The 21,655-nt window shown below is 42.8% G+C and overlaps 1 protein-coding gene across 1 annotated transcript in view; it reads right to left on the bottom strand.

The window, feature by feature from the left end:
* Window positions 1-19,167: 19,167 nt before the first annotated feature.
* CARS1 (cysteinyl-tRNA synthetase 1) overlaps window positions 19,168-21,655 on the bottom strand; it is a 163,495-nt gene continuing 161,007 nt past the window's right edge. Inside the window, 1 exon segment of the mRNA XM_053720430.1 lies at window positions 19,168-19,620. Coding sequence (XP_053576405.1) covers window positions 19,486-19,620 — 135 coding nt within the window. The 3' untranslated portion in view covers window positions 19,168-19,485.

Here is a 21,655-nt window from a genome sequence, read left to right as displayed (position 1 = left end):
ACCTCCATAAAAAAAAGTGTCATTAAACATGCACAGCAGTGCATTCCCAATACAGTTAGAAGATATTTTGCAATTTTCATGCGTAACGTACATTTAGTTCCATACAGTCAGATGTGCATGCACAAGGTTTATCTCCTCATGGACTTAATTGAGTCAGTAGGGATGTCAGTGAGATGACAGCAATACATCAAGAAAATAAAGACTACAGTTTTTAGTCCAGATAATATTCTATACGCAGAATTCACGCCTGAAACACGCCGGATTCACTCCTAGGAGAAGAAAATACTAACATTTTCTGTAGGAAGCATCCCAAGAGACACAATGGGGCATATTTATCGATGTGCGAGCGGACATGATACGAAGTAGTGTATCATGTCCGCCACACATCGATAAATGCAGACAGCATACAGATTCGATCGGGTTGATTTCTGTCCACGGCCTTTCTTGTCTTTAGAACAAGGGGTATACGGCGCTTGATAAATATGCCCCAATGTATGTTTCCTATGTGGACAGTCTAAGCAATTTCAGATTGCCCAGAAACCTCAGATGCAGATTGCATCAAATATCCCAAGTAAGTCAGCCACATCCTGATGTTATGTTCCTATCCTTTTTGCAGTGACAATAGAACAGCCCGGAGATTCTTATACCGCTTGCAGAAGGGACTACTTTGTAAATAAGAATGTCCCATTTTTTGTATTCAGAATGGGATTTTCTTAGAAGCACCAGGATTACAGGAGTAAAGTACCAATGATGTGATACTTTTTTCTCTCTCCCAGAATTTGCATTAAAGAACCATTAAATATGACAGAATTGCATAACCAACAAATGCATAATAAATAATGAGATAGCACTTAATTTGGATTTTAAACAAGCAGCAGATTTTTTTTCTGACAAATTTGCTTCCATTTCCCTGCCCTTGTATCATGTGACAGCCATCAGCAAATCACAGACTCATATATGAATTGCACATGATCAGTAGAAGCTGGTGCTGTTGACTGTGTGCATTTAAAGGGACAGTCTACAGCAGAATTTTTATTGTTTAAAAAACAAAATTTATGCTTACCTGATAAATTTCTTTCTTTTGTGATGTACCGAGTCCACAGTTTCATCCTTACTTGTGGGATATTATCCTTCCTAACAGGAAGTGGCAAAGAGAGCACCCACAGTAGAGCTGTCTATATAGCTCCGCCCTTAACTCCACCCCCAGTCATTTGACCGAAGGCTTAGGAAGAAAAAGGAGAAACTATAAGGTGCAGAGGTGACTGAAGTTTTCAATAAAAAATACTATCTGTCCTGAATAGACAGGGCGGGCCGTGGACTCGGTACATCACAAAAGAAAGAAATTTATCAGGTAAGCATAAATTTTGTTTTCTTTTGCAAGATGTACCGAGTCCACGGTTTCATCCTTACTTGTGGAATATCAATACCAAAGCTTTAGGACACGGATGAAGGGAGGGACAAGACAGGAACCTAAACGGAAGGCACCACTGCTTGCAGAACCTTTCTCCCAAAAATAGCCTCCGAAGAAGCAAAAGTATCAAATTTGTAAAATTTGGAAAAGGTATGAAGCGAAGACCAAGTCGCAGCCTTACCAATTTGTTCAACAGAAGCATCATTTTTAAAAGCCCATGGGGAAGCCACCGCTCTAGTAGACTGAGCTGTAATTCTTTCAGGAGGCTGCTGTCCAGCAGTCTCATAAGCCAAACGGATGATGCTTTTCAGCCAAAAGGAAAGAGAGGTTAGCCGTAGCCTTTTGACCTCTACGCTTTCCAGAATAGACAACAAACAAAGAAGATGTTTGACGAAAATCTTTGGTTGCCTGCAAATAAAACTTCAAAGTACGAACCAGGTCCAAGTTATGCAACAGACGTTCCTTCTTAGAAGAAGGATTAGGACACAGAGAAGGAACAACAATTTCCTGATTGATATTCCTGTTAGTAACAACCTTAGGGAGGAACCCAGGTTTGGTACGCAAAACCACCTTATCAGCATGGAAAACAAGATAAGGCGAGTCACATTGTAATGCAGATAGTTCCGAAACTCTTCGAGCTGAAGAGATAGCAACTAGAAACAGAACTTTCCAAGATAGAAGCTTAATATCTATGGAATGCATGGGTTCAAACGGAACCCCCTGAAGAACTTTAAGAACTAAATTTAGACTCCATGGCGGAGCAACAGGTTTAAACACAGGCTTGATTCTAACTAAAGCCTGACAGAAAGCCCGAACTCTGGGACATCTGCCAGACGCTTGTGTAATAGAATAGACAAAGCAGATATCTGTCCTTTTAAGGAACTAGCTGACAATCCCTTCTCCAATCCCTCTTGGAGAAAGGACAAAATCCTAGGAATCCTGATCTTACTCCATGAGTAACCTTTGGATTCGCACCAAAAAAGATATTTACGCCATATCTTATGATAGATTTTCCTGGTGACAGACTTTCGAGCCTGAATCAAGGTATCTATGACTCAGAGAAACCCCGCTTTGATAAAATCAAGCGTTCAATCTCCAAGCAGTCAGTTGCAGAGAAATTAGATTTGGTTGCTTGAAGGGACCTTGAATCAAAAGGTCCTGTCTCAGTGGCAGAGACCATGGTGGCAGAGATGACATGTCCACTAGGTCTGCATACCAAGTCCTGCGTGGCCACGCAGGTGCTATCAAAATCACAGAAGCTCTCTCCTGTTTGATTTTGGCAATCAGACGTGGAAGGAGAGGGAATGGTGAAAACACATAAGCCAGGTTGAACAACCAGGGTACTGCTAGAGCATCTATCAGTACTGCCTGAGGATCCCTTGACCTGGACCCGTAACAAGGAAGTTTGGCGTTCTGACGAGACTCCATCAGATCCAATTCTGGTGTGCCCCATAGCTGAACCAGCTGAGCAAACACCTCCGGATGCAGTTCCCACTCCCCCGGATGAACAGTCTGACGACTTAGAAAATCCGTCTCCCAGTTCTCTACCCCTGGGATATAGATTACTGACAGATGGCAAGAGTGAGTCTCTTCCCATCGGATTATTCTTGAAACTGCTATCATCGCTAAGGAACTCCTTGTTCCCCCCTGATGATTGATATAAGCCACAGTCGTGATGTTGTCCGACTGAAATCTGATGAATCTGGCCGAAGCCAGCTGAGGCCACGCCTGAAGAGCATTGAATATCGCTCTTAATTCTAGAATATTTATCGGTAGGAGGGCCTCCTCCTGAGTCCACAAACCCTGTGCTTTCAGGGAATTCCAGACTGCACCCCAGCCCAGTAGGCTGGTGTCCGTCGTCACTATAACCCACGCTGGCCTGCGGAAACACATTCCCTGGGACAGGTGATCCTGTGACAACCACCAAAGAAAAGAATCTCTGGTCTCCTGATCCAGATTTATCTGAGGAGATAAATCTGCATAATCTCCATTTGACTGTCTCAGCATGCATAGTTGCAGTGGTCTGAGATGTAAGCGAGCAAACGGAACTATGTCCATTGCCGCTATCATTAGTCCGATTACCTCCATACACTGAGCCACTGACGGCCGAGGAATGGAATGAAGAGCTCGGCAGATGGCTAAAATCTTTGATTTCCTGACCTCCGTCAGAAATATTTTCATGTCCACTGAGTCTATCAGAGTCCCTAGGAATGAAACTCTTGTGAGAGGGGAAAGAGAATTCTTTTTTACGTTCACCTTCCACCCATGAGATCTTACAAAGGCCAACACGATGTCCGTGTGAGACTTGGCTAGTTGGAAAGTCGACGCTTGAATTAGGATGTTGTCTAAATAAGGCGCCACTGCTATGCCTGCGGCCTTAGGACCGCCAGAAGGGACCCTAGCACCCTTGTGAAAATTCTGGGAGCCGTGGCCAACCCGAAGGGAAGAGCCACAAACTGGTAACCGAATAGTCTCCATCTTGAAGGATGGGACTCTGAGGAATTGGTTAAGGATCTTGGAGATCTAGGATTGGTCTGAAGGTTCCCTCTTTTTTGGGAACCACAAACAGATTGGAGAAGAACCCCTGCCCCTGTTCTGTTTTCGGAACTGGGCAGATCACTCCCATGGTAAATAGGTCTTCTACACAGCGTAAGGACGCCTTTCTTTTTGTCTGGTTTACAGACAATTGAGAAAAATGGAATCTCCCCCTTGGAGGAGAATCTTTGAAATCTAGAAGATACTCCTAGGTTACGATTTCTAAAGCCCAGGAGTCCTGAACGTCTCTTGCCCAAGCCTGAGCAAAGAGAGAAAGACTGCCCCTTACTAGATCCGCTCCCGGATCGGGGGCTACCCCTTCATGCTGTCTTGGTGGCAGCAGCAGGCTTCTTGGCCTGTTTACCTTTGTTCCAAGACTGGTTAGGTCTCCAGACTGACTTGGATTGAGCAAAGTTCCTTGCAGCAGGGGAAGAGGAAGCGGGACCACCTTTGAAGTTTCGAAAAGGAACGAAAATTATTTTGTTTGGTCCTCCTCTTATTTGACTTATCCTGAGGGAGGGCATGACCCTTCCCTCCAGTGATATCTGAAATGATCTCTTTCAGTTCAGGCCCGAATAGGGTCTTACCCTTGAAAGGGATGGTCAAAAGCTTAGATTTTGATGACACATCAGCCGACCAGGACTTAAGCCCCAGATGAAAAGCGGCATCTGTAATGAAAGAATTAGCTAGCTTAAGAGCCCTAATTCTATCCAGAATATTATCTAATGGGGTCTCCACCTGAAGAGCCTCTTCCAGAGCCTCGAACCAAAAGACAGCTGCAGTGGTTACAGGAACAATGCATGCTATAGGCTGGAGAATAAAACCCTGATGAACAAAAATTTTCTTTAGGAGACCCTCTAATTTTTTTATCCATAGGATCTTTGAAAGCACAACTGTCCTCAGTAGGTATAGTTGTACGCTTAGCTAGAGTAGAAATAGCTCCCTCCACCTTAGGGACCGTCTGCCACGAGTCCCGCACCGCGTCTGATATGGGAAACATTTTCTTAAAAGTAGGAGGGGGAGCGAACGGAATACCTGGTCTATCCCACTCCTTAGTAACAATTTCCGAAATCCTCTTAGGGACTAGAAAAACATCAGTGTAGGCAGGAACCTCTAGGAATTTGTCCATTTTACACAATTTCTCTGGAACTACAATAGGGTCACAATCATCCAGTCTCGCTAAAACCTCCCTGAGCAATAAGCGGAGGTGTTCTAGTTTAAATTTAAAAGCCGTCATATCTGAATCTGTCTGAGGGAACATATTTCCTAAGTCAGAAATCTCTTCCTCAGCCAGCAAATCTCTCACATCAGAATATTGTGAAGGTACATCAGATATAGCTAATAAAGCGTCAGAGGGCTCAGTGTTTGTTCTCACACCAGACCTACTGCGCTTCCCCTGCAACCCCGGCAGCTTAGATAAAACCTCAGTGAGGGAAGTATTCATAACTGCGGCCATATCCTGCAGGGTGAAAGAATTAGACGCACTAGAGTACTTGGCGTCGCTTGTGCGGGCGTTAACGGTTGTGACACTTGGGGAGAATTAGATGGTATAACCTGATTCTCTTCTGACTGAGAATCATCCTGTGACATACTTTTAGTAGCTAAAATATGTTCTGTACAATTTATTGACCTTTCAGTGCATGAGGGACACATTTTAAGTGGAGGTTCCACAATGGCTTCTAAACATATTAAACATTGACTTTCCTCAACAGGCTAGTAATGACTACAAACAAGCATGAAAACACTTTATTTAGTGAAAAAAAATAAGAATCTTAAAAAAACGGTACTGTGCCTTTAAGAGAAAAAAAGCATACACATTCTGCAAAAACGCCTAAACATGCACAAAATTTTTCAAAATTTTGTATGTAGGCACACAATAGGTAGTTAAGATTGCACCACAAATTTTTTTAACAATTAACCCCTTAATGTCCAAACCAGATCGAAAATAGGCCCAAATCCGGGAAAAAAAACCTCAGCACCTTGCCACAGCCCTGCTGTGGCCCTACCTGCCCTCAGGGATGGAAAGTGTGGGGTAAAAGCTTCGATTTGGCCCCAAACATACACCAGGGCCCTCAGGAGTTAGCTTGCTGCTTGTTGTACAAAACTAAGTGCGCAACTGAGGCGCGAAATAGGCCCCACCCATCTCACTCTATGTTCCCTGAGCCTTAAAGAACCGCACCAGAGCGGTTATAACTAGCCATGTGGGTTCCAAGACCCTAAAAATAAGCCATGTGTGACAAAAAACGTTAAAGCACTCCCATCCAAAAAACGTTTGCACACAAACATTTTACATTCAGTGTCAACCATATATGTAATTGGCCCCATAAGCAAGCTAAGTAATGCCCTTCTTTTTAGCTCTAGGATTACTGCTTACCCTTACCCACATGGGGATACTGTCAGCCTTTCTGAAATATCACAGTCTCTCCAGAAAAAATTGCTGAACATACCTCATTGCTGCATAGCATGAAACCGTTCCTCACACTGAAGTTTCCTGTACTCCTCAGCCTCTGTGGGAACAGCAATGGACCTTAGTTACAAATGCTAAGATCATCATCCTCCAGGCAGCAGTCTTCATCCATCTGCTGCCTGAGAGTAAATAGTACACCCTGGTACCATTTAAAAATAACAAACTCTTGCTTGAAGAAAATAAAAACTAACAGTTTATCACCTCTTTCACTTTACCCTTCCTGCTTAGAGCCGGCAAAGAGAATGACTGGGGGGTGGAGTTAAGGGGGGAGCTATATAGACAGCTGTGCTGTGGGTACTCTCTTTGCCACTTCCTGTTAGGAAGGATAATATCCCACAAGTAAGGATGAAACCGTGGACTCGGTACATCTTGCAAAAGAAATATAGATAATCCCTTCACAACCCATTCCCAAGTTTTGCATAACCAACAAAGTTATATTAATAAACGTTTTACCTCTGTGATTACCTTGTATCTAAGCCTCTGTAGACTGCCCCTTATTTAAGTCCTTTTGACAGACTTGCATTTTAGCCTATCAGTGCTGACTCCTATGTAACTCCACGTGCGTGAGCACAATCTTATCTATATGGCACACATGAACTAATGCCCTCTATTTGTGAAAAAAATGTCAAAATGCATTCAGTTAAGAGGCAGCCTTTAATGGCTAAGAAATTAGCATATGAGCCTACCTACGTTTAGCTTTCAACTAAGAATACCAAGAGAACAAAGCAAAATTGATGATAAAAGTAAATTGGCAAGTTGTTTAAAATTACATGCCCTATCTGAATCATGAAAGTTTATTTTTGACTAGACTGTCCCTTTAAAAAAGAATGTGCACAATTTGTTGATGGAAGTAAACTGTAAAGTTGTTTTTCTTTATTACTTTGTATGCTCTATCTGAATCATAAAAGTTATATTTTAACCTAATCTATATCCCATGTAGGGGATCTAGAAACTATATCCCTTTCTCTATGGTTGTCCCCAACCCTTCCAAGGCCTTTCCTTCATACCTCCCAATGCTTCCATTTTACTGTTGTTGATCTTGTTGTTCTTGAAAGTGAAATACCTTTCTACATTTAAAGGGACAGTGTACTCAGGCAAGCAGCAGATAGCCGTTCATTGTATTTAAAGTTGGTGTAGGGACACCTTTTATAAAGGGCTGGGCTCTCTCTGCCTGCCACCTCCACTGAGAAGTTGATTTATTTAAATACCTCTTGTTTCCATAGCTTTTATGTAGCTATTACTGCAGCATTTACATTTTTAATGTAGGTGGCGGTTGCAACAGGAAGACCAGCCAATTCAAATGACAAAGTAAAGATACATTTGTTATATGTAAACAATTTAATATACTCTAAGGTAAAGTGTATCATTGGGAACACATTAAAGGACACTGTCCCTTTAACTATGATGGCCTTCTGCTATGACATGCAGGACCTAGTTTTTCCACAATCATTCAATATGTAGTTACTTCTGCTCTAAAGAGGCTTGTTTGCAGGATTTTGCCTACCTACTGCCCGGCTCCCATATTGCCAGGCCATAAGATTAGCAAGCAGAAAGTGCTTATATAATAAGGTATTAAGTATTCCACCACTGAACTAACACCATATTCTAAATATGCCCCTCTCACAATGGAGGAGAGAACCTTCCTTGGTATGACAGGTTTTGCCACCAGTGAGTTCCTAATTTTTCTATCTAGTCGCAGGAGTTGGTAAAACCCACTTGTAAATATGTGTCTGATCCTATAAGGTAGTTACCAGAAGAAAAATAAATCATTTTAGACTCTGAAAGAGACCCTCTCTTCAACCACAGCCTTAGGGTGCTCTGTAGATGTAAGTGTACCTTGTATGATTACATTTACCATAGTCAAACTTGCTGGGCTATTGTGGTTCCTCTATTTCCATCTCTATAGGAACCCTTACTGGTGGCCATTTGGATTATCCCCTGCAGTAATATGCCTTGTTATCAGTCAGCTGGACGACTGTGAAGTACCAGCCTGCTCTGTCAGCACTCCCTGGGTGCTTCTCGTTTGTACCTTTTTGTTACCATTATATTTTGGTTACCTGAAGGTACTAGGCCATTTTGGTCTGTGTTTTTCTCTTTCTCCAGACAGCCTTAGGGTTTCCTCATATTCCAAGGCCATGTCAGTCTACTGCCTTGAAGTACTTGACCATGCTTCTGGAGTTTTTATAGAAAACCTTTAGTAAGAAACAATACTCTATTGCCTACTACAGTAAGGGGCTTGATTCAGTTGATCAGATATTCACCCTATGCTTCTGAGCTGTCCTACCTAGCAGAATCTTCTGCAGATCTGGTTTTATATTGCCTGCTGCTTGTTCTACACTCTAACTAGCTAGGCTCGCTTCTCCTCTTACTATCTAGTCACTCTCCTTCGGTACTCTGACATTTTTGCCAGGATAATGAGCTTAACTGCCTGGTAAAATCTGAAGACAGATGCCATTCTGACAACCCTGAGAAGCCTCACACAACCCAGTTATAGAATTATTTGGGGATGGCTCATCCCATAGAGAAACCCAGGGCAATGTACATGCTAAACAAACCAAATTACTCCCCTAGTCCTCGTATGTTAAAGGGATAGTCTAGTCAAAATTAAACTTTCTTGATTCAGATAGAGCAGCAATTTTAAGCAACTTTCTAATTTACTCCTATTATCAATTTTCTTCGTTCTCTTAGTATCTTTATTTGAAAGTAAGCTTAGGAGCCAGCCCATTTTTGTTTCAGCACCTGGGTAGCGCTTGCGGATTGGTGGCTACATTTAGCTACCCAGGTTATAAACCAAAAATGGGTCGGCTCCTAAGCTTACATTCTTGCTTTTTCAAATAAAGATACAAAGAGAACAAAGAAAAAAAATGACAATAGGAGTAAGTTAGAAAGTTGATTAAAATTGCTGCTCTATCTGAATCATGAAAGTTGAATCTTGACTATAGTATCCCTTTAATGTGGCGCCCTCTTTTCTCTACTCTTTCACTCTTTGCAGCTCCCCTCATCACTGGCTATTAAGTGCTTAGTGAACACCACAGGGACAAACAAAATACTGACCAACCTGCTAAGTAAAGGCTATAACATGTATGATCCACAGGCTATTTCTTTGTGTTGCAGTGTTAATCCAATGATCTCCCATCTATTCTAAATTAATGCTAAATTGGGTTAAAGTAAACTTGAAATATTCCTCTCCTGTGCTGTAGGTCTGGAATGAATCTAGAGGCACTACTTGCCGAGCTGTTCTCATCCTTTGTTCATACTCACCAAGGGATAACTCATGTGAACAAAGAGGAGATTGCTCAGGCCATCAGTAAAGACTGGTGTCATTTAATGTTGCCACAGTTGCAGGAACACACTGCAGAGACTGCTCAGCAAGATAACATAGACAAAGGGATAAAGATGCAATTAGCAGCTCACCATCCAGATTCTGGGCCTTTTTAGCAATATGTAGATTTACTTCTTACACATGACGCATATTCTGTTCATGATTTGTGCCTTCTGCAAATTGCCTGAGGTGTATCCCTGTGCCAAAGATGATGCCGCTATTATGGAAAACAATCTCTTCAAGATGTTAATCCCTCGATTTGGTATCGCACTATCAAAGAAACAGAGGCACACACTTCACTTGGAAAGTGATAAAGTCCGTCCCCAAACCATTAGGCTTCACACAACACTTCAATTGCTTACACCATCCATAAACTATAGTATCAGCTGAGAGGTATCCGGGTTACTTGCCCAGAACTAACCTGATGGACAAGGATTCCAGAATACACCAAAGCAGGTCTGGCAGATAAAATAAACCCCTGGGGCCCAATCATAAAATTCAAGAATAAAATAAAACAGGTCTACAGGGAGGGAAACGTCAGTCTAAGAGTTTTATGCAATGCTGTCTGACATTAAAAAAAAAAAAAGTCAATGGCAGTGGGAAGTCTTATACCCCTGATAAGGGCAGCATTTCAGGCTTTAGTCTTTATGTCCAGCCCTAACGTATGGGGTCAGTCTTTGTCAATAAGTGCTACTAGGGTGAGCAAATCTAATCAGCCTTAAAGGGACAGTCTAGTCCAAAATAAGCTTTCATTATTCAGATAGGGTATGTAATTTTAAACAACTTCCCAATTTACTTTTATCAACAATTTTGCTTTGTGCTCTTGGTATTCTTAGTTGAAAGCTAAACCTAGGAGGTTCTAATGCTAATTTCTTAGACCTTGAAGGCCGCCTCTTATCTGAATGCATTTTTATAGTTTTCACAGCTAGACAGCACTAGTTCATGTGTGCCATATAGATAACACTGTGCTCACTCACGTGGAGTTAACTAGAAGTCATTACTGATTGGCTAAAATGCAAGTCTGACAAAAGAACTGAAATAAGGGGGCAGTCTGCAGAAGCTTAGATACAAGGTAATCACAGAGGTAAAAAGTATATTATTATAAATGTGTTTGTTATGCAAAACTAGGGAATGGGTAATAAAGGGCTTATCTATCTTTTTTTTTTTTTTTAAATAACTTTATTTTCACAAACTCGCCCAGAGAGGGACATTACAATTCACCGCAATAACCAGAGTACAGAAAACAGAATTTATGTTTACCTGATAAATTACTTTCTCCAACGGTGTGTCCGGTCCACGGCGTCATCCTTACTTGTGGGATATTCTCTTCCCCAACAGGAAATGGCAAAGAGCCCAGCAAAGCTGGTCACATGATCCCTCCTAGGCTCCGCCTTCCCCAGTCATTCGACCGACGTAAAGGAGGAATATTTGCATAGGAGAAATCATATGATACCGTGGTGACTGTAGTTAAAGAAAATAAATCATCAGACCTGATTAAAAAAACCAGGGCGGGCCGTGGACCGGACACACCGTTGGAGAAAGTAATTTATCAGGTAAACATAAATTCTGTTTTCTCCAACATAGGTGTGTCCGGTCCACGGCGTCATCCTTACTTGTGGGAACCAATACCAAAGCTTTAGGACACGGATGATGGGAGGGAGCAAATCAGGTAACCTAGATGGAAGGCACCACGGTTTGCAAAACCTTTCTCCCAAAAATAGCCTCAGAAGAAGCAAAAGTATCAAATTTGTAAAATTTGGTAAAAGTGTGCAGTGAAGACCAAGTCGCTGCCTTACATATCTGATCAACAGAAGCCTCGTTCTTAAAGGCCCATGTGGAAGCCACGGCCCTAGTGGAATGAGCTGTGATTCTTTCAGGAGGCTGCCGTCCGGCAGTCTCATAAGCCAATCTGATGATGCTTTTAAGCCAAAAAGATAGAGAGGTAGAAGTTGCTTTTTGACCTCTCCTTTTACCAGAATAAACAACAAACAAGGAAGATGTTTGTCTGAAATCCTTTGTAGCATCTAAATAGAATTTTAGAGCACGGACAACGTCCAAATTGTGTAACAAACGTTCCTTCTATGAAACTGGATTCGGACACAAAGAAGGTACAACTATCTCCTGGTTAATATTTTTGTTGGAAACAACCTTCGGAAGAAAACCAGGCTCAGTACGTAAAAACCACCTTATCTGCATGGACCAGATAGGGCGGAGAACACTGCAGAGCAGATAACTCAGAAACTCTTCTAGCAGAAGAAATTGCAACCTAAAACAAAACTTTCCAAGATAATAACTTAATATCTATGGAATGTAAGGGTTCAAACGGAACCCCTTGAAGAACTGAAAGAACTAGATTAAGACTCCAGGGAAGAGTCAAAGGTCTGTAAACAGGCTTGATTCTAACCAGAGCCTGAACAAACGCTTAAACGTCTGGCACAGCTGCCAGCCTTTTGTGAAGTAAAACAGATAAAGCAGAGATCTGTCCCTTCAGAGAACTCGCAGAAAATCCTTTCTCCAAACCTTCTTGTAGAAAGGAAAGAATCTTAGGAATTTTTATCTTGTTCCATGGGAATCCTTTAGATTCACACCAACAGATATATTTTTTCCATATATTATGGTAAATTTTTCTAGTTACAGGCTTTCTAGCCTGAATAAGAGTATCTATTACAGAATCTGAAAACCCACGCTTTGATAAAATCAAGCGTTCAAACTCCAAGCAGTCAGTTGGAGGAAAACCAGATTCGGATGTTCGAATGGACCCTGAATAAGAAGGTCCTGTCTCAAAGGTAGCTTCCATGGTGGAGCCGATGACACATTCACCAGGTCTGCATACCAAGTCCTGCGTGGCCACACAGGAACTATCAAGGTCACCGAAGCCCTCTCCAGATTGATCCTGGCTACCAGCCTGGGAATGAGAGGAAACGGTGGGAATACATAAGCTAGGTTGAAGATCCAAGGTGCTACTATTGTATCCAATAGAGTCGCCTTGGGATCCCTGGATTTGGACCCGTAACAAGGGACCATGAAGTTCTGACGAGAGGCCATCAGAACCAAGTCTGGAATGCCCCATAATTGAGTTATTTGGGCAAAGATTTCCAGATGGAGTTCCCACTCCCCCGGATGCTCCTCCATCGCCAGGGAACTCCTTGTTACCCCCTGATGGTTGATATATGTAACAGTCGTCATGATGACTGATTGAAACCTTATGAATTTGGCCTTTGCTAGTCGAGGCCAAGCCTTGAGAGCATTGAATATCGCTCTCAGTTCCATTATGTTTATCGGGAGAAGAGAGTCTTCCCGAAACCATAGACCCTGAGTTTTCAGGGGTTCCCAGACCGCGCCCCAGCCCACCAGACTGGCGTCGGTCGTGACAATGACCTATTCTGGTCTGCGGAAGCTCATTCCCTGTGACAGGTTGTCCAGGGTCAGCCACCAACGGAGTGAATCTCTGGTTATTTGATCTACTTGTATCGTCGGAGACAAGTCTGTATAATCCCCATTCCACAGTCTGAGCATGCCCAGGTGCAATGGTCTTAGATGAATTCGTGCAAAAGGAACTATGTCCATTGCCGCAACCATCAACCCTATTACTTCCATGGACTGCGCTATGGAAGGAAGAAGAACAGAATGAAGTACCTGACAAGAGCTTAGAAGTTTTGATTTTCTGGCCTCTGTCAGAAAAACCTTCATTTCTAAGGAAACTATTATTGTTCCCAAGAAGGGAACTCTTGTTGACGGGGACAGAGAACTTTTTTCTATGTTCACTTTCCACCTGTGAGATCTGAGAAAGGCTAGGACAATGTCCGTATGAGCCCTTGCTTTTGACAGAGACGACACTTGAATCAGGAGGTCGTCCAAGTAAGGTACTACTGCAATGCCCCTTGGTCTTAGCACCGCTAGAAGGGACCCTAGTACCCTTGTGAAAATCCTTGGAGCAGTGGCTAATCCGAATGGAAGTGCCACAGGTAATGCTTGTCCAGAAAGGCGAACCTTAGGAACCGAAAATGTTCCTTGTGGATAGGAATACGTAGGTACGCATCCTTTAAGTCCACCGTGGTCATGAATTGACCTTCCTGGATGGTAGGAAGGATCGTTCGAATGGTTTCCATTTTGAATGATGAAACCCTTAGAAACTTGTTTAGAATCTTGAGATCTAAAATAGGTCTGAATGTTCCCTCTTTTTTGGGAATTATGAACAGGTTGGAGTAAAAACCCATCCCTTGTTCTCCTAATGGAACAGGATGAATCACTCCCATGCTTGACAGGTCTTCTACACAGTGTAAGAATGCCTGTTCGAAGATAATTGAGACCCGTGGAACCTTCCCCTTGGGAGTAGTTCCCTGAATTCCAGGAGATAACCTCGAGAAACTATTTCTAGCGCCCAAGGATCCTGAACATCTCTTGCCCCAGCCTGAGCAAAGAGAGAAAGTCTGCCCCCCACCAGATCCTTCCCAGATCGGGGGCCAACACTTCATGCTGTTTTGGTAGCAGTGGCAGGTGACTTGGCCTGCTTACCCTTGTTCCAGCCTTGCATCGGCCTCCAGGCTGGCTTGGTTTGAGAAGTATTACCCTCTTGCTTAGAGGGTGTAGAATTTGAGGCTGGTCCGTTTCTGTGAAAGGGACGAAAATTTGGCTTCTTTTTAGCCTTAAAAGACCTATCCAGAGGAAGGGCGTGGCCCTTTCCCCCAGTGATGCCTGAAATAATCTCTTTCAAGTCAGGGCCAAACAGTGTTTTACCCTTGAAAGGGATGTTAAGCAAAAGCGCTCTGCGCGCCACGATAGCAAACCCTGAATTATTCGCCGCTAATCTAGCTAATTGCAAAGCGGCATCTAAAATAAAAAAGAGTTAGCCAATTTAAGAGCTTGAACTCTGTCCAAAACCTCCTCGTACGAAGATTCTTTATTAAGCGACTTTTCTAGTTCTTCGAACCAGAAACACGCAGCTGTAGTGACAGGAACAATGCATGAAATTGGTTGTAGAAGGTAACCTTGCTGAACAAACATCTTTTTAAGCAAACCCTCTAACCTTTAATCCATAGGATCTTGAAAGCACAACTATCTTCTATAGGAATAGAAGTGCGTTTGTTTAGAGTAGAAACCGCCCCCTCGACCTTGGGGACTGTATGCTATAAGTCCTTTCTGGGGTCGACCATAGGAACTAATTTCTTAAATATAGGGGGAGGACAAAGGGTATGCCGGGCCTTTCCCACTCCTTATTTACTATGTCCGCCACCCGCTTGGGTATAGGAAAAACATCGGGGGGCACCGGAACCTCTAGGAACTTGTCCATCTTACCTAATTTCTCTGGAATGACCAAATTGTCACAATCATCCAGAGTAGATAATACCTCCTTAAGTAGTGCGTGGAGATGTTGAAATTTAAATTTAAAAGTTACAATATCAGGTTCTGCTTGTTGAGAAATTTTCCCTGAATCTGAAATTTCTCCCTCAGACAAAACCTCCCTCCTGGCCCCTTCAGATAGGTGTGAGGGTATGTCAGAACCATTATCATCAGCGTCCTCATGCTCTTCAGTGTTTAAAACAGAGCAATCACGCTTTCTCTGATAAGTAGGCATTTTGGAAAAAAATGCATGCAATAGAATTATCCATTACAGCCATTAATTTGTATGGTAATAAGTATTGGCGCACTAGATGTACTAGGGGCCTCTTGTGTGGGCAAAACTGGTGTAGACACAGAAGGGGATGATGCAGTACCATGCTTACTCCCCTCATTAGAGGAATCATCTTGGGCAATATCATATCTATGGCATTATTATCCCTACTTTGTTTGGACATTATGACACAAATATATCACATATATTTAAATGGGGAGACACATTGGCTTTCATACATATAGAACATCGTTATCTGATGGTTCAGACATGTTAAACAGGCTTAAACTTGTCAACAAAGCACAAAAAACGTTTTACAATAAAACCGTTACTGTCCCTTTAAATTTTAAACTGAACACACTTTATTACTGAATATGTGAAAAAGTATGAAGGAATTGTTCAAATTTCACCAAAATTTCACCACAGTAACTTAAAGCCTTAAAAGTATTGCACACCAAATTTGAAAGCTTTAACCCTTAAAATAACGGAACCGGAGCCGTTTTTACAATTAACCCCTATACAGTCCCAGGTATCTGCTTTGCTGAGACCCAACCAAGCCCAGAGGGGAATACGATACCAAATGATGCCTTCTATAAGCTTTTTCAGTGGTTCTTAGCTCCTCACACATGCATCTGCATGCCATGCTTTCCAAAAACAACTGCGCATTAAAGGCGCGAAAATGAGGCTCTGTCTATGACTAGAAAAGGCCCCCAGTGAAAAAGGTGTCCAATACAGTGCCTGCCGTTTTTATTAAAACAATCCCCAAGATTTAACAACTATTAAAAGTAATAATCTGCCAAATATACTTAGTAAAGTAATCGTTTTAGCCCAGAAAAATGTCTACCAGTTTTTTAAGCCCTAATGAAGCCCTTTATTCTTTTACTTAAACTAAGAAAATGGCTTACCGGTTCCCATAGGGAAAATGACAGCTTCCAGCATTACCGAGTCTTGTTAGAAATGTGTCATACCTCAAGCAGCAAAAGTCTGCTCACTGTTTCCCCCAACTGAAGTTAATTCTTCTCAACAGTCCTGTGTGGAAACAGCCATCGATTTTAGTAACGGTTGCTAAAATCATTTTCCTCTTACAAACAGAAATCTTCATCTCTTTCCTGTTTCAGAGTAAATAGTACATACCAGCACTATTTTAAAATAACAAACTCTTGATTGAAGAATAAAAACTACATTTAAACACCAAAAAACTCTAAGCCATCTCCGTGGAGATGTTGCCTGTACAACGGCAAAGAGAATGACTGGGGAAGGCGGAGCCTAGGAGGGATCATGTGACCAGCTTTGCTGGGCTCTTTGCCATTTCCTGTTGGGGAAGAGAATATCCCACAAGTAAGGATGACGCCGTGGACCGGACACACCTATGTTGGAGAAATACTTTTACATAGTCAGACTTTCAGTTAGTGAAGGTGAGGGAGTCATACAAGTAATGCATAGCGATCCCTTTCCGAGCTTGTTTTCCTTTTTTGTGATCAAACCAATACTAATAAGGAGAGATGGGGGGGGGGAGAGGGGTGGGCGGGTGTTAGAACATATCGGGGTAAGGGGTGGATTGTGGAGAGAGGGGGAGCGGAGGGGAGCAAGAATAAATAAACAAGAAATAAATAACTTTGCATTTGCTATTGCTAACTCAGTCAATGTGTTAAGGCACCAATCCCTACGTTGCTTTGGTTAAACAGTACACAGGTTTACGGTTAAGAGGGAAGAAAATACACAGGAGTTTAGTTTAGTGATCTCATCCTGAGCTCGCGCTCATTTCCCGGTTAACCTTTCTGGTAGGGAAGGGTGGGGCAATGTGGACTGGAGGGTGGGGGAAGAGAGGGGGGGACGATGGGGAGGCGGTGGGAGGGCAGAACCAGGGTAAGAACAGGGTAGGGAGTTGGGAGGTATAAAAGACGGGAAGGGAGGGGGGGGGGGAGGTGGGAAAGAAACAAGGGAGAGCAAACAATTATTTAGTTGACAGCCCAGTTTCACAGTAGGTGGCAGCTGTTATCTTAATTGAAACCATTCAAACATTCCTACATATATGTTGCGCTGCCATCCTTCGAGGCTGTGAGCCTAAGCCTGTACTAGACATAAGCTGCGATCAACTAGGCCTGGTGTCTTATAACTAATCATTTCAGATATAACCATAGTCAAACATTTCAAAGTGTAGCAAAATATAACAACATGTAACAAACAAGTAACAGTTCTATTGCAGTAACAAATCCCATACAATGGATTATGAATTCTATACCCTGTACAATTCAGCATGAGAGCCAAAGCTCTTCCCCCAGACCACCTCAGGGACTCCTCCCTTAATAGGGAGTAGAAGGTGAGTAGGTGGGAGGGGTGACGGGGGGGTGGGAAGAGGGGGGGGGGCACCCGCAGCCAGCTTGTGGATATTCAGAGTCCGTGTCCTTGGGTACAGTCCTGGGTCTATAATAATGGTAGGGATGGGTGTAAGTCGTTAAGTGTTATGTTGAAAGTCAGGTGTTTCCTTCAGTCAGGAGCCATCGGCCCTTCAGTTGCTCAGTCATGAGGTAGGTGCTATTGAGAAAGGGAGCCAGAACGTGTTGTCTAACGCCTGGAGCGAGGAGCAGTAAGGTTCCCATTTGGACATGAAGCGTTTTACCCTCATCTCCGCATCCCCCTTAACATCAGCTTGCTCAACAAGAAACTGGGTGTGCACTAATCTTATGAGTTGGGTTATGTGTGGGGGTTTGAGGAGGATCCAGTGCTTAAGTATTAATTTCCTGGACAACAATATGATTGCATTTATAAAACGATCTGTCGGGGGGGAAGGGGGGCGGCCCCGCAGGAAGAAAACCTCATGTCTTGTTAGTCTAGTTTTGTCGCCGGTAATCTTAGAGAGCCAGAATTGTACCTTTTCCCAGAATTGTAAGATTCTGGGACATTCCCAGAACAAATGCACCATGCCTGGATCCGGGAAAGAGCACTTCAGGCATGAGGAGTTTGCATTGGGCACCCATTTGGCTCTTAAGGTCGGTGTGATATAGCTGTGGTGCATAAGTTTAAGATGTGATTCTCTGGCTTCCGAAGCCAGGGTGGCTCTTACGACCCGCTCGTAACTATTCATCAGTGTATCTGTGTCTATCTCCTCATGCAGGGTGGCCGACCATTTGCCGCTCAGGTGTTGCACAACGTCAACAGCCGTCTGCTGCATAACTAGATCATAAATGTAAGAGATGGAGTGAGTTCCCTGTTTAGCTAGGGAGCAAAGACTATCCACATGTGTGTGTTTCTTAATGTCTAATCCCTTTGTCTGACGTTTGCGTACATAGTGGGTGCATTGAAGGTATGGAAAGATACTGTGTGGGGGGAGGTTGTACTTTTCCTGAAGCGTGGCTAGTGAGTACACTTCCCCAGAGAGAGGGTCTATAAGCTGTGACGTCGAGGTCAAGCCCCTGTCCCCCCATGTCCTGAACACCTGTGTGGTCATGCCCGGGAGAAAGGTTGGGTTCCCCTGCAATGGAAGGTGCCTGGTGATAGTGTGAGAAAGCCCCCACCACTTACACAATCTCGTCCATGCCCTAAGGGGGTCCCTGAACAGGATACTATCTTTAATATGGGGCGGTAATGAGCGAAGTTCTCCGTGTGGCAGAAAGGCTCGGGCCAGCGGGTGTATGCTTATCTATCTTTTTAAACAATAAAAATTCTGGTGTAGACTGTCCTTTTTATCACTTACATATATGTTAGAAATAAATCACCTAATGTCACTGGAGACAGCATCTGTAAGGAACAAAATAACTGTACTTACAGCAGTATTTGTTGTTGACCAGTAAATTAGATTTTTTGAAAATAGAATCCAATGATTTATCACAACATTTTTATTTTGGATTGGCAGTATACAGCAGATGGCATCATTTGATTCCACTTACACAGATATCCACAGGGTTCACATTATAAGCCACCTATTTAGGGGCAAAGTAAATTTCCACCCTAAAAACTTTATTGATGCTAATCTAAAAGGCGTCTCAAGACTCATAGAAAATCAGGTGTAAGGTGCCTTAAATATTAACAACATCCCACATGTATGACCTTTAGAGGGTATTTGGATTTGAGCACAGTATTAGTGGTCATACAATCAGCTGTTTGTACCCAAGCCCTTGTCATCCAAAACAGAAACGTTCTCAGTCTGCATTTCCATTTTGAACCATTTGCAAATATTCTTTGTACATTTTTTCCTGAGTTTCATATAGTTTCCTGAGTTTTTTTGTTTGTCCTTTGCTCAGTTCCTTGCCTTCCACGTCATGTGTGGGGAAGCCCTAAAAAAATAAAGAGAATATCGTATGAGATTTATGCATTTTCTTTAAACCTTCTAAAACGATTCCATGTTGTAACTGTGATATAAGTTTGTATTGGATAACACAGTATGGAAAGACAATGTCACATTGTACTCAGAAAATACAAGAGCAGCACTCACTTAAACATGTTGATTTTGGAGCCTGATGAATGTGACGTAAAACAGAATTTATGCTTACCTGATAAATTACTTTCTCCAACGGTGTGTCCGGTCCACGGCGTCATCCTTACTTGTGGGATATTCTCTTCCCCAACAGTAAATGGCAAAGAGCCCAGCAAAGCTGGTCATATGATCCCTCCTAGGCTCCGCCTACCCCAGTCATTCGACCGACGTACAGGAGGAAATATGCATAGGAGAAACCATATGATACCGTGGTGACTGTAGTTAGAGAAAACAATTCATCAGACCTGATTAAAAAAACCAGGGCGGGCCGTGGACCGGACACACCGTTGGAGAAAGTAATTTATCAGGTAAGCATAAATTCTGTTTTCTCCAACATAGGTGTGTCCGGTCCACGGCGTCATCCTTACTTGTGGGAACCAATACCAAAGCTTTAGGACACGGATGAAGGGAGAGAGCAAATCAGGTCACCTAAATGGAAGGCACCACGGCTTGCAAAACCTTTCTCCCAAAAATAGCCTCTGAAGAAGCAAAAGTATCAAATTTGTAAAATTTGGCAAAAGTGTGCAGTGAAGACCAAGTCGCTGCCTTACATATCTGGTCAACAGAAGCCTCGTTCTTGAAGGCCCATGTGGAAGCCACAGCCCTAGTGGAGTGAGCTGTGATTCTTTCAGGAGGCTGCCGTCCGGCAGTCTCATAAGCCAAACGGATAATGCTTTTAAGCCAAAAGGAAAGAGAGGTAGAAGTTGCTTTTTGACCTCTCCTTTACCAGAATAAACAACAAACAAAGAAGAAGTTTGTCTGAAATCTTTAGTGGCCTCTAAATAGAATTTTAGAGCACGGACTACGTCCAAATTGTGTAACAAACGTTCCTTCTTTGAAACTGGATTCGGGCACAAAGAAGGTACAACTATCTCCTGGTTAATATTCTTGTTGGAAACAACTTTCGGAAGAAAACCAGGCTTAGTACGCAAAACCACCTTATCTGCATGGAACACCAGATAGGGCGGAGAACACTGCAGAGCAGATAACTCAGAAACTCTTCTAGCAGAAGAAATTGCAACCAAAAACAAAACTTTCCAAGATAATAACTTAATATCTACGGAATGTAAGGGTTCAAACGGAACCCCTTGAAGAACTGAAAGAACTAGATTAAGACTCCAGGGAGGAGTCAAGGGTCTGTAAACAGGCTTGATTCTAACCAGAGCCTGAACAAACGCTTGAACGTCTGGCACAGCTGCCAGCCTTTTGTGAAGTAAAACAGATAACGCAGAAATCTGTCCCTTCAGAGAACTTGCAGATAATCCCTTCTCCAAACCCTCTTGTAGAAAGGATAAAATCCTAGGAATTTTTATCTTGTTCCATGGGAATCCTTTAGATTCACACCAATAGATATATTTTTTCCATATCTTATGGTAAATTTTTCTAGTTACAGGCTTTCTAGCCTGAATCAGAGTATCTATTACAGAATCTGAAAACCCACGCTTTGATAAAATCAAGCGTTCAATCTCCAAGCAGTCAGTTGGAGAGAAACCAGATTCGGATGTTCGAATGGACCTTGAACAAGAAGGTCCTGTCTCAAAGGTAGCTTCCATGGTGGAGCCGATGACATATTCACCAGGTCTGCATACCAAGTCCTGCGTGGCCACGCAGGAGCTATCAAGATCACCGAAGCCCTCTCCTGGTTGATCCTGGCTACCAGCCTGGGAATGAGAGGAAACGGTGGGAAAACATAAGCTAGGTTGAAGGTCCAAGGTGCTACTAGTGCATCTACTATAGTCGCCTTGGGATCCCTGGATCTGGACCCGTAACAAGGAACCTTGAAGTTCTGACGAGACGCCATCAGATCCATGTCTGGAATGCCCCATAATTGAGTT

The sequence above is a fragment of the Bombina bombina genome, chromosome 7 (genome assembly GCF_027579735.1).
Source record: "Bombina bombina isolate aBomBom1 chromosome 7, aBomBom1.pri, whole genome shotgun sequence".
NCBI lineage: Eukaryota > Metazoa > Chordata > Amphibia > Anura > Bombinatoridae > Bombina > Bombina bombina.
This window is presented reverse-complemented; position numbering and strand designations above follow the sequence as displayed.